The 12910-nt window shown below is 35.6% G+C and overlaps 1 protein-coding gene across 1 annotated transcript in view; it reads left to right on the top strand.

Moving 5' to 3' along the window:
- The window catches only part of KIAA1109 (KIAA1109 ortholog), a 211584-nt gene that overhangs the window by 115220 nt on the left and 83454 nt on the right, over positions 1–12910 (top strand). The window contains exons 38-44 of the mRNA XM_039241608.1: positions 1107–1258; positions 1710–1860; positions 2034–2186; positions 4070–4310; positions 7827–7969; positions 10232–10451; positions 10914–11072. Of these exons, the coding sequence (XP_039097539.1) occupies positions 1107–1258; positions 1710–1860; positions 2034–2186; positions 4070–4310; positions 7827–7969; positions 10232–10451; positions 10914–11072 (1219 nt within the window). The remainder of the gene's footprint in view (positions 1–1106; positions 1259–1709; positions 1861–2033; positions 2187–4069; positions 4311–7826; positions 7970–10231; positions 10452–10913; positions 11073–12910) is intronic.

Genomic DNA, 12910 nt, shown 5'->3' with positions numbered 1-12910 from the left:
TCAGACTTTTTTCCTTTAAGAGAAAGGTAGTACTCTGTGTGGCTTATATGTTACATAAAGGCATACTGGAATCTGAGACCACACTCTGTCTTGAAGTATTTAAATACTTATGCAGCACAACATCAGTAAAAATGCCAAGTGGGATAAGTAGCCTCTCACCAGTTCAGATAAAATTTTGATGCCACATTACACAAAATATTCATATTTTTCAGAACATTGTAATTTTAGAATTGCAAATAAGAAATGTGGACTTCTATTTGGTGCCTGCTAACTTTAAAATTACTATTGCCTATAGTTTACGTTGTTTTATAGCACTTAGGATTGAAAGCTACTTTGTGGATACTCTAGATTCCCTAATCATCCCACAAGAAAATGCCAGTCTTTTCTTCATCTTGACCAGTAATATCTAAAAGTGAATTATAGAGCTATAAGTATATATAATAGGCCATAGACTTTTTGTTTCTTTAATATTATTCTTACCTCCTTGCATTCTAAAGAATAGTGATTATACATTTAAAAAATACTCATTTCTTAATACTGATTCAGATTGCTAGCATATAAGATAACTCAGAATTTTTTATTGTAGAGTGTTATTTATTTGAACATGGGCTACACTAGTATTTTTATGGCACTTTATTTGGAAGTTTAAAGTATTTTGTTAAAATGGGATGGAAAACAGATTGTGGTAGGAAGCAGAAGACCTTAATTCTGTCACTCATTCTCTTACTTAATATTGTATTGACTTTGGCAAGTCACAAAACCTTTTTCTCTCACTTTCTTCATGTGGAAAAAATAACACTTAGACATCCCTAAATAAATGTAATTGAATGGAGTGATCATGAGAAACTGTTCAGTTCTAATTATCTTTTGATATATGGCTTGTTACAGTGCAGTAGTTTCTCAGACTGTGCTCCTTGGAGCTTCAAGGATCTGTAGGTATTTCTCAGAATCAGGCTGAGCAAGGTTTCTATTGCCTGTTTTATATAAAGGTGTCATCTGTAGAACTTGATTTGTTAGGAAGATTTTGTGCTTAAAACATTAACCTTTGCACTAGTAATTTTAAGGATTTATACCTTACTGAGTTTTTGGTGTTCAAATTTATGTAGGATGAAGGAGTCGAATCTGATGATTTGAAAAAAGATCTACCTCTAATGCCTCCACCTCCAGATTCATGTAGCATGAAGTTGACCATCAAGGAAATATGGTTTAGTTTTGCAGCTCCCACCAATGTGAGATCTCCTACACATTCATTTTCTAGGTAAAGAGTTTTTAAAATGTAGTACTATTGGTTGATATTACTTTATTTTAAATAACATAAAATTCTGTTTCATATTTTTAAAATTATTTTTCTGACATATCTAGCATTATGCTTGCCCCTTTCTTACCATCTTTCCTACACTCATGCTTTCTGTAGACCTTATTCTTCTCTTGTTTGACCCTTTTTCTTTTCTAGGGCTTTAGATTTCCTTTTATATGTCACCTCACCATGAACTTGTTACTCTTTCACCTCTCATAGGTTTAAATATTTTTCTTTTTTATCTGTTATCTTTTCTTGGCAGTTTCTACATATATGTTCATAATTTACCTGGTAACCAAAAGGAAAAGTAATTTTTCCCAAATAAAATAGCCACTAAGTATAGTAGGTATGGAATATTGTTTGAAATACAAATCTTGACACTTGTTTTTGTAATTTTTTTCATTATTTACAGGCAGCTGAATCTTTTAAGCACTGCAACTCCAGCTGTTGGTGCATGGCTTGTTCCCATTGATCAACTCAAATCATCCTTAAACAAATTAGAAACTGAGGGCACCTTGAGAATTTGTGCTGTTATGGGATGCATAATGACCGAAGCGTTAGAGGTATGTCTTTCAACAATACAAGATATCATAAAAAATTTATTATTGAACACGATCCCTTGTTGTTCGTCATTGTTGGAAAACATCAGACCATCAAGTTCTTGATTACTGGATACCTTCTATTTGCAGTGTCTTTGATATATAACTCTAAATCTATTGTTTTTGCTTTGGTTCAGAATAAAAGTGTACATTTTCCCCTAAGAAGCAAATACAACAGACTTACAAAAGTTGCCCGTTTTCTCCAAGAAAACCCTTCATGTTTGCTGTGTAATATACTACATCACTACCTGCACCAGGCAAACTACTCCATCATTGATGATGCTACAATGGTGAGTTACGGAAGCCATATGTGAAACCATAGGTTAGCTTTAAAGAAGCCACGGGGCGCCTGGGCGACTTGGTTAAGTGTCCAACTTTGGCTCAGGTCATGATCTTAACGGTTCGTGGGTTTGAGCCCCACATCGGGCTCTGTGCTGACAGCTAGCTCAGAGCCTGGAGCCTGTTTTGGATTCTGTATCTCGCTCTCTCTCTCTCCCCTGCTTATGCTGTCTCTCTCTCTCTCTCTCAGAAATAAATAAAACATTAGCAAAAAATTTAAAGAAGCCTCTTTTCTTTTGAGGAGCCATTCATTGATCCACAGGGTTTGAGATGTGGATGAGAAGTCCAGAGGAGAAATATGATTACACATACAGGCTTATAGACAACAGTAGGCTTAGGTGAATGATTTGGGAATTTTCAACATGCAGGTGTTAAAAGCTGTGGATATGGATGAGACTTCTAGGGATGATGGTGTGTTGAGGGAGAAACTGGTCCAGAATGGATCCCTCAAGAATACCAAAATTAAAGGGTGATGAGAGGGTGGATAGAGCTACACAGAATGCTGAGGAGGGTAAAGAACATGTAGGAGAATCAGGAAAACATGTGTTAGAGGCCAGAGGTTTAAAGAATTTCAAGCAAAAAGTGATCACCAGCATCAGATTTCACAGAAATGTTTAATAAAATAGGGGCTAATTAATGGTTGAGGGGAGAATATACAATAATACAAAATAAGTACAATATATGTCTGCCTCTAGAAAAGCACTACAGAAGATAACACGTCATCGTTAGAGGTTTAGAACTTGAGGATCTCTCTTCTCTCCAAGCTTTTGGTGAACAGAAAATACATGAGAAGTTTAGCCAAATTAGGGATCATTGTATTAGTATTTATTAATGGCCAATCATGTTTCTGATAATCTCCAATGAGAGAATCTCTAGTAAATGATGGATTTGAAGAAGGTACTTAGACATGAGACTAGTATAGTGCTTTCTACTCCTGCCCTGTGAATTGAAGGCTGGAGGTCCACAGTGCAAGGCTAACTTGCCCATCTAGTCATAGGTAGCGACATGGAACTGAGAGAATGGCAGGCATTTCTCATGAGTGGATGCTCTGCCAAGATACGCTTTATATGTAAGAGGAAGAAACACAAGATGGCTCTTCTTATTTGAGTCTAAGAATTAAAGGACAGGCTAAGAGATCTGGTGTTCCTCAGAAAGCAAATGAGATGATTCCTGCTGTCTGAAAAGTGTCTCTTCAGTCAGAGCATTTCTCCTAACAAAAGGAATTTTGGGAAAGGGAATGGAGAGGAGTTGGATATTTTCCTCTTAGGCTAAGGCTACAATTGGAAAAGTAGCCAGATTTTCTTTCTTATAATCATCACCATGTGGAATTAAATATATTCTAAATTATGTAATTGTTACTGATAATACCTTTAACTTTGAAAGCAGTTATAAATTCATCTGTGCCCAGCATTTAATCATAGTAATTTTTTTTTGATGTTAAAATAGTGACGGTTACCTAATCTTTGAAGGGAGTAATTTCATTTCCTATTCGTTTAATGAATATTACAGGTAGCTCAAAATACATTTGATTTCCTCAGTTGAGCAAAAAAGGTACAGTGGACTGAATGCTTCTTAAGGAGAATCTCAATTTTGCACCTCATGGTTAGCCTCTTACTCACCTGATAATGTGTTATGACAGAAAGATGCAATGGTGTTTTTAGAGAATGAGTTCTATAGTCAGCTTGAAATGATGTCTTTTGAAGAGAACCTTGAACAAATTATAACACATAAATTCTAGCTTCTTCATCTCTACATGGGGGTTATGAGGTTTAAATGAATAAATGTACACAAAGCTCTTAAATAGTAACTTGCTATTACATCATTGTTGTTACAGAGTGATGGACTTCCTGCTTTGGTAACTTTAAAGAAAGGTTTAGTTGCACTGGCAAGGCAGTGGATGAAGTTTATTGTGGTGACACCAGCCTTTAAAGGAGTTAGTTTACATCGACCAGCTCAGCCCCTGAAACCTCAGTCAGCTGTGGACCACGAACATGAAGATGGACTTGGGCTGGACAATGGAGGTGGTCTTCATAGTGACACCAGTGCTGATGGAGCAGAATTTGAATTTGATGCAGGTAATCTGTAAATAGTTTAGTTAGATTTAACACCTTGGTAACATATATCTGTATTATTTTAATCATTTGTGTGCCAAATTTGAAATTGCCATGGCTTAATTATACAAGTGTGATTTGTATTAGCCCAAGTAAATGATGATAATATTGGAATCTTTATACTGACTTTAATTTTTATATTTAAGTTCATAAAATATGATAGACTTCTTGTATCCAGTACAATAACAGACATCTTTGCATAGCTAGAATGTTTTGAGTAAAGCATGTTAACTTTCTTTTAAAATGCACATTTGTATTCGTTCATCATCTTTTCTCTGACGTAGTTTTTTAAAGAAGCCTTTGAGTTTTAGCCAGTGCCTGGTTGATTCTGATGAACCTGGATGCAAAAATTCTTAACAAGATACTAGCAAATCAAATCCAGCAGTACCTTAAAAGAATTATTTATCATGATCAAGTGGGATTTAATCCTAGGATGCAGGGGTGGTTCAATATTTGTAAATCAATCAGTGTGATATACCACATTAATAAAAGAAAGGCTAAGAACCATATGACCCTCTCAATGGATTCAGAAAAAGCATTTGACAAAATACTGCATCTCTTCTTGATAAAAACCTTCAGTAAAGTAGGTATAGATGGAATATGTCTCAACATCATAAAGGGCATATACAAAGATTCACAGCTAGTATCATCCTTAATGAGGAAAAACTGAGCATGTTTCCTCTAAGGTCAGGAACAAAACAGGGGTGTCTACTCTCATCATTACTATTTAACATAGTACTGGAAATCTTAGCCTCAGCAGTCAGACAACCAAAGGAAATAAAAAAAAAAAAAAATCCAAATCAGCTCGAAGAAGTCAAACTTTCACTATTTGCAGATGACATGATACTCTATGCAGAAAACCCCGAAGACTCCACCAAAAAATTGCTAGAACTAATGCATGAGTTCAGCAAAGTTTCAGGATATAAAATTCATGTACAGAAATTGGCTGCATTTCTCTACACCAATAATGAAGCAGCAGAAAAATCAAGGGATCAATCCCAAAAGTTGTTCCAGGAACCATAAGATACCTAGGAATAAACCTAAACTAAAGAGTTAAGAAATCTGTACTCTGGGGCGCCTAGGTGGCTTAGTCGGTTAAGCGTCCAACTTTCGCTTAGGTCATGATCTCGCGGTTCGTGGTTTGAGCCCCGCGTCGGGCTCTGTGCTGACTGCCAGCTCAGAGCCTGGAGCCTGTTTCTGAGTCTGTATCTCCCTCTCTCTCTGACCCTCCCCTGCTCATGCTGTCTCTCTCTCTCCTAGAAATAAATAAAAATAAAAAAAAAATAAAAAAAAAAAAGATCTGTACTCTGAAAACTGTAGAACACATATGAAAGAAATTGAAGAGAACACAAAGAAATGGAAAAGCATCCCATGCTCATGGATTGGAAGAATAAATATTGTTAAAATGTTAGTACTACCTCAAGCAATCTGTACACTTAATGCAGTCCTTATCAAAATACCACCAGCTTTTTTCACATAACTAGAGCAAACCTAAAACTTGTACGAAACCACAAAAGACCTTGAATGGACAAAACAATCCTGAAAAAGTAAAAGAGAGCTGGAGGCATCACGATTCCAGATTTAAAGCTATATTAAAAAGCTGTAATCATCAAGACAGTAGGGTACTGGCATAAGAATAGACACAAATCAGTGGAACAGCATAGAAAACCAAGAAATGGACCCACAACTATATGGTCAACTAATCTTCAACAAAGCAGGAAAGAATATCCAATGGGAAAAAGACCATCTCTTCAACAAATGGTTTGGGAAAACTGGACACCAACATGCAGAAGAATGAACCTGGACCACTTTCTTACACCATACACAAAAATAAATTCAAAATACATGAAAGAGCTAAAGGTCAGACAGGAATCCATCAAGATCCTAGAGGAGAAAATAGGCAGCAATCTCTTTGACCTTGGCTGGAGCAACTTCTTACTAGACACGTCACTGAAGGCAGGGGAAACAAAAGCAAAAATGAACTGTCATGACTTCAGCAAAATAAAAAGCTTCTTCTACATAGCAAAGGAAACAATCACCAAAACTAAAAGCTTACAGAATGAGAGAAGACATTTGCAAATGCTCTATCTGGTAAAAGCTTAGTATCCAAAATCTATAAAGAACTGATCAAACTTGACACCCCTAAAACAGTAATAGACAGTTTTTCAAAGAAGACATCCAGATGGCTAAGAGACACATGAAAAGATGCTCAACATTACTCATCAACAGGGAAAAACGCTCATGAGATACCACCTCACACCTGTCAGAATGGCTAAAATTAACAACAGAAGAAACAGCAGATGTTGGTGAGGATGTGGAGAAAGGGGAACCCTCTTGCACTGTTGGTGGGAATGCAAATCGGTGCAAGCAACCACTGTGGAAAACAGTATGGAATTTCCTCAAAAAGTTAAAAGTAGAACTACTCCACAACCCAGCAGTTGCACTACAGATTCAGAGGGATACATGTACCCTGATGTTTATAGCAGCATTATCAACAATAGCCAAACTGTTGAAAGAGCCCAAATGTCCATCAGCTGATGAATGGATAAAGAAGATGTGGTATATATATACAATGAATTTTACTCAAGCATCATAAAGAATGAAATCTTGTCATTTACCACGACATGGATAGAGGTAGAGTTTATTACTCTAAGCAAAATAAGTCCAAGAAAGACAAATACCATATGATTTCACTCATGTGGAATTTAAGAAACAAAATAGATGAACATAGAGGAAGAAAAAAAAGAGGGCCGCAAACCCTAAGAGACTCTTAACTATAGTGAACAAACTGAGGGTAGAGGGAGTGAAATGGGTACGGGATTGGGCTAAATGGGTAATGGGTATTAAGGAAAATACTTATTATGATGAGCACTGAGTGTTATACATAAGTGATGAATCACTAAATTGTGCTCCTGAAACCAGTATTACACTACATGTTAACTAGAATTTAAATAAAAATTTGGGAAAAAAAAAAAAACTTTACCCAGGTATTTTGGTGTGTTTTTTAAAAAAAGTTTACGCTTAAAAGTGAATATACTATGAGTAATAGGCTGGATTTTTATTACTTATTTTGAAAATTTTCAGGTCTACCTGAAACTTGGAAGAATAGTATAGTAATAACATCTCTTCTAATTATTTATCTTCAAATGCCTAGTTTAATCTGAAAATTTTGTATTTGCACCTTAGTTGGAATTGGTTTTTTATCTCTATCCCATTTAGGTGGCATGTGGAAGAACTGAGTAGAAGCCATTTGTTCCTTTCTTTAAGATGAGTGAGAAGACTGGCGTTGGGAGAGTAAAAGAAAGATGTGAATTAATTAATATTATGGTTTATTCCACAGTTAATTTTAAGGAGACTTAATTAATTTAATTTATCCAAGGCATATGTAAAGTTGAGTGTAGTTACACCACCAGGAACACTGGTGTTGATATTTCAAGAAAACGCCTTCTATAGCCTACATACTCTTTTGAACTGTTTCAGCCACAGTCAGTGAACACACAATGCTGCTGGAAGGAACAGCCAACCGGCCTCCACCTGGTAGTTCTGGACCTGTAACTGGAGCTGAGATAATGAGGAAACTTTCCAAGACTCATACCCATAGTGACTCTGCATTAAAAATAAAGGTACATTATTATTATTACTATTTTTGGTTAGTCTTCCAGAGAAGATCTAAAGTTTTGATATCTCAAATTCAAATTGTATTCAGTAATTTTTTTTTTTTACAAATAGTTTATTGTATGTATTCAGTAATTAATAATTCAATAATAATAAATATCCTCATGATGAAATTAACAGGATTAGTAATTTAATATACAGTGTGAGTTAGGCTGTTTTATGAATTTATTTATACCGTTTTAAGAAACTTGACCAGTGCTTGGTAAGACACGTACAAGCAGGGTGGTTGAGCACCACCTTAGGAGCCAGACAGCCTTGGTTTCAATCCTGCCTCTGCCACTCAGTTGCTTTGTGACTGAACAAGTTAACTGCACCTTGTGTTCGTTCATTTCCTTATCTGTAAAATGGAGATTACAGTTGTAACTTTTTCCAAAAAGTCAATGTAAGAAATAGCTGTAATATATGAAAAATGCTTAGAGTAATACCTGGCACATAGTAAGAATGTAAGTTATTTGTTGTTGTCATAGGTTACTTATTTTTTGTTTCCTTTTCTGAACAATGAAAATGACAGTTAATGTATTAACTTTCTTTCAAAATCTGGATATAGGCTTAAATTAATACCCGGAATCCATAAAGTAAATGACCTTTGCTTGTATTAAATTATAAAATTTCTACACAGAAAAAAATGTGTCACAAACAAAATAGACTTTTGACAAAGGACCAATTTCCTCATATATATAAAGATCTTTTTCTAATCATTAAGAAAAAAAGCAAAACCAAATAGAAAATGGTTAATGGGCAGTTTACATAGACATACATATACATATATGAACATGTATCCTCTTACAATGAAAGAAATGTGAATTAAAATGAGATTTCCATTTCTGCCTGTCAAATTGAAAACACTTAAGACATTTGAATAGTGTACTTTGTTGGTGAACATGAGAAAACAGATACTCTCCTACAGTACTAGTGGGAGTTTAAATTGGCACGACCTCTTTGAAGAATAAGTTGGCAATTTGTATCAAAATATAAAATGTGATCTTCTCTCATGCAGTATGTTCATGTCCGGGAATTCCTTCTAAAGAAATGAATGTTCTAATTATTCAAAGACACATGTCCAATAATGTTCTTCACAACACTGCGTATAATAGAAAAATAATAGAAGAAACATAAATGACAAATCATTAGAGGACTAATAAACTAGTGTACCCTGATAACAGATGTATACCATGAAGACTTAAAAAAATTTTTTTTAAAACATAGAGGAGATCTCTAGGTGGATGTGGAATGGTCACCAGAGTGCCTGGATTAAAATAAACACAAAATATAGGATAATATATATGTGTTTAAAAAAGGATACATATGTGTATGTGCTTATATACTCATAAATTATATAAAAAGGATAAGAAACAGTTAACATTGCCTCTTGGGGAAGGGATATAGTAGACTGTAGTGAGGGGATACTTTTTATTGAATAAACTTTTGTGCTTTTAAAGTCTTCATTCTGTGTAAATATCGCTCTTTTAATTAAACAATTCAATGATTGTTTGATATACACTTTTAAAGTTTGGACTAATAGGCGTATTCTATTTCTACAGCATAGTTGGAAGCAGGATACTTTTAAATTCTCAAATCCTTAGCCTCAGATTTTTTTTTCTGGTCGATGATTTTTCCTTACCTCACAAACATTCCTTTGTTTATGGATCATAAAAATCCTCCAAAGAAATAAATTGCAATGTTTTGTTTCAGATCTCTTCTTTTTAGGATCTGTCTATATAGTCTTTTCCTGTGCTATTTTATATGACCTGAAATTCTCTTCTTAGATGTGACAGAGCAGGTAGAGATAGGCAATTCTGTAATTTTTTATTTTCCTCAAAAGATTTCTGGAAATTGTTTTTGACCTATTAGAACTCTATAGAGAGTCTTTCACAGATTTTCATTATCAGGGTACCAAGGAAAGTACTGTACTATTAAGAATTTCACGATAGAAATCTTGCCACCAGACACACTCTTCAGATTTCAAAGGGAGTTAATCATAATTCATTATTATAAGTGAATGATAATAAAAGCTGTTCTTTGTATTGTACTATAATGTCTTAAAACATTTTTACATACACTTGAGATTCACCGTAGTCCTAGTAGGCACAGTCTGTTTTGGCATTAATGTAAATAGTAATTAGCAGTAATAGCAACAGTAAAAGTAGTTATACTTATTAGTAGTCATTGTTATATACATAAGAAAGTGCCCTGCGTTGTTCCTTTTGTAGGGCATTCACCCGTATCATTCCTTGAGCTATACCAGTGGAGACACTGCCACAGATTCTCCAGTGCATGTTGGACGTGCTGGGATGCAAGTTAAGGAGAGTCCAAGGAAGGAGAGCCTACTCAGCTACCTGACTGGAAGCTTTCCAAGCCTGCACAACCTCCTTGAAGGAACCCCTCAAAGAAGTAGCACAGCTGTAAAAAGCAGCTCCCTGACGAGAACAGGTACATCCTGAGTTTTGACAATTATAAGTTAATTTGTATGTAAGAATTAAAAACAAAACAAAACAGGACTTAAGGTTTTTTTTATTTATACTTTGGTTGCATAACTAATCTATGTATTACACCTTATCTTTGAAAACGTATTTTTGGAAACTCTTCTGTTTGTCACTTTTTGGTATCTTCATGCCTTTCTTTTGTATTTCTAAATGGCAGCATTTGACATTACTGTCAACCTAGTCATAGTATGGGATGATGTCTGAACCAGAGAGCAGTGAATTTCTTCTTGTTATATTAAAAATAAGTTATTTATTAATGCCTTAATAGCTAAATAGCAACATCATGTAGTGAGCTTTAAAACATCTATAAAAGATAATTTAACTTAATTTTTAAAAAATAATTACAGGTCACATTTTCTGCTTCCTTAGTATGTAAATAATACTATATTCAATAAAACTTTATTTTCAGGAAATACAATGGCCACTGATATGTTATCTGAACATCCCTTGCTCTCTGAGCCGTCCTCTGTGAGTTTCTATAATTGGATGTCAAATGCTGTGGGTAATCGTGGAAGTGTGGTACAGGAATCTCCTGTTACAAAGTCTGCACATAATAGCCTCCCAACAGGTATTAAACTATCATGTTATTTTGCTTAAGTGTCTAAGGTGCATATATAAATTTTAACAAAATCCTGTTTTTAAGGGAATGGTTAAAAAAAAAAATCCTCAAATGTTGAATACTGTTTAGTTCAAATTTTCCCACTTATGAAATGTCTTTGTTAGTATTGAGTCGAGAGAATCATAAGCAGTCACTTGGTGTTCTTGTGGAAAGACAAAGATGTCAAATGTGAGATTGTATATAATTTAAAGAGTTTATTATGTCCAGTTAATGTGGCTGGTTTAATTTCCTAAATACCAAAGGGAGGTAAATGAAAACATGCAAAGTAAATGGCAAAGTATATGACATAATGTACCTCATTACATAAAATATTTTTACTTTATCCAGATTCCTCATAATAGCTAACATTCTTTTACTCTTTTTAGTAATTAAATATTTAATTAAAATATTTAATTAAAATCTAAAGGAATACTAAGAGAAATTAAAATAAGATTCTTGCCGTTGAGGAAATGAGGGCAATAATTTATTAAATTATTATTTTAATTTATTCTGAGAGAGAGAGCGCGCACACCTGTGTGCATGAGTGGGAGAGGGGGCAGGAAGAGAGGCAGAGAGAGTCCTAAACAGGCTCCATGCTCTCAGTACAAAGACTGATGAAGGGCTCGAACTCATGAACTGTGAGATCAGGACCTGAGCGAAGATCAGAAATCATATCAAAAGTCAAAAGCCTGAGTGGCTCAGTCACTGAAGCATCCTACTTCTTTCATTTCAGGTCAAGATCTCATGGGTTTGAGTCCTGTGTCCGGCTCAGTGTTGACAGCTCAGAGCCTAGAGCCTGCTTCAGGTTCTGTGTCTCCTTCTCTCTCTCTGCTCCTCCGCCACTCATGCTCTGTCTCTCTCTGTCACTCAAAAATAAATAAATAAATAAAAGTCAGATGCTTAAGTGAGCCACCCAGACACTCTGGCAGTGTGCTAATTTTAAAAGAGTGTGTGTAATGGCAAAGGAAACAATACATAAAACTAATAGGCAACCGATGGAATGGGAAAAGATAGTTGCTAATGACATATCAGATAAAGGGCTAGTGTCCAGAATCTATAAGGAACTCAGCAAACTCCACACCCAAAAGACAAACAATCCAGTGAAGAAATGGGCAGAAGACATGAACAGACACTTCTCCAAAGAGGACATCCAGGTGGCCACAGACGAAACGATGCTCAGCATCCCTCCTCATCAGGGAAATACAAATCAAAACCCCACTGAGATACCACCTCACGCTGGTCAGAGTGGCTAAAATGAGTAAATCAGAGGACTCTAGATGCTGGCGAGTATGTGGAGAAACAGGCACCCTCCTACCCTATTGGTGGGAATGTAAACTAGTGCAGCCCCTCTGGAAAACAGTGTGGAGGTTCCTCAAAAAATTAACAGTAGAACTCCCCGATGACCCAGCAATAACACGGCTAGAAATTTACCCAAGGGATACAGGAGTGCTGATGCATAGGGGCACATGGACCCCAATGTTTATAGCAGCACACCCCACAGTAGCCAAAACATGGAAAGAGTCTAAGTGTCCATCAACTGACGAATGGATCAAGAAGATGTGGTTTATCTGTACCATGGAATACTCCATGGCAATGAGAAAGAATGAAATCTGGCCATGTGTAGCAACATGGATGGACCTTGAGAGTGTTATGCTGAGTAAAATAAGTCAGGCAGAGAAGGACAGATACCATATGTTTGCATGTATAGGAGGATTAGGAGGAACATAATGGAGGGTCATAGGGGAGAAGAAGGGGGAAATGGTGGGGGAGAGGGAGAGAAGCAAACCATGAGAGACTCTTGAATGTTG

Source organism: Hyaena hyaena, unplaced genomic scaffold, assembly GCF_003009895.1.
Source record: "Hyaena hyaena isolate Hyena2069 unplaced genomic scaffold, ASM300989v1 scaffold_198, whole genome shotgun sequence".
In the NCBI taxonomy this organism is placed as follows: Eukaryota; Metazoa; Chordata; class Mammalia; order Carnivora; family Hyaenidae; genus Hyaena; species Hyaena hyaena.
Note: the sequence above shows the minus strand (reverse complement) of the source record. Positions and strands in the feature narration are given on the sequence as shown.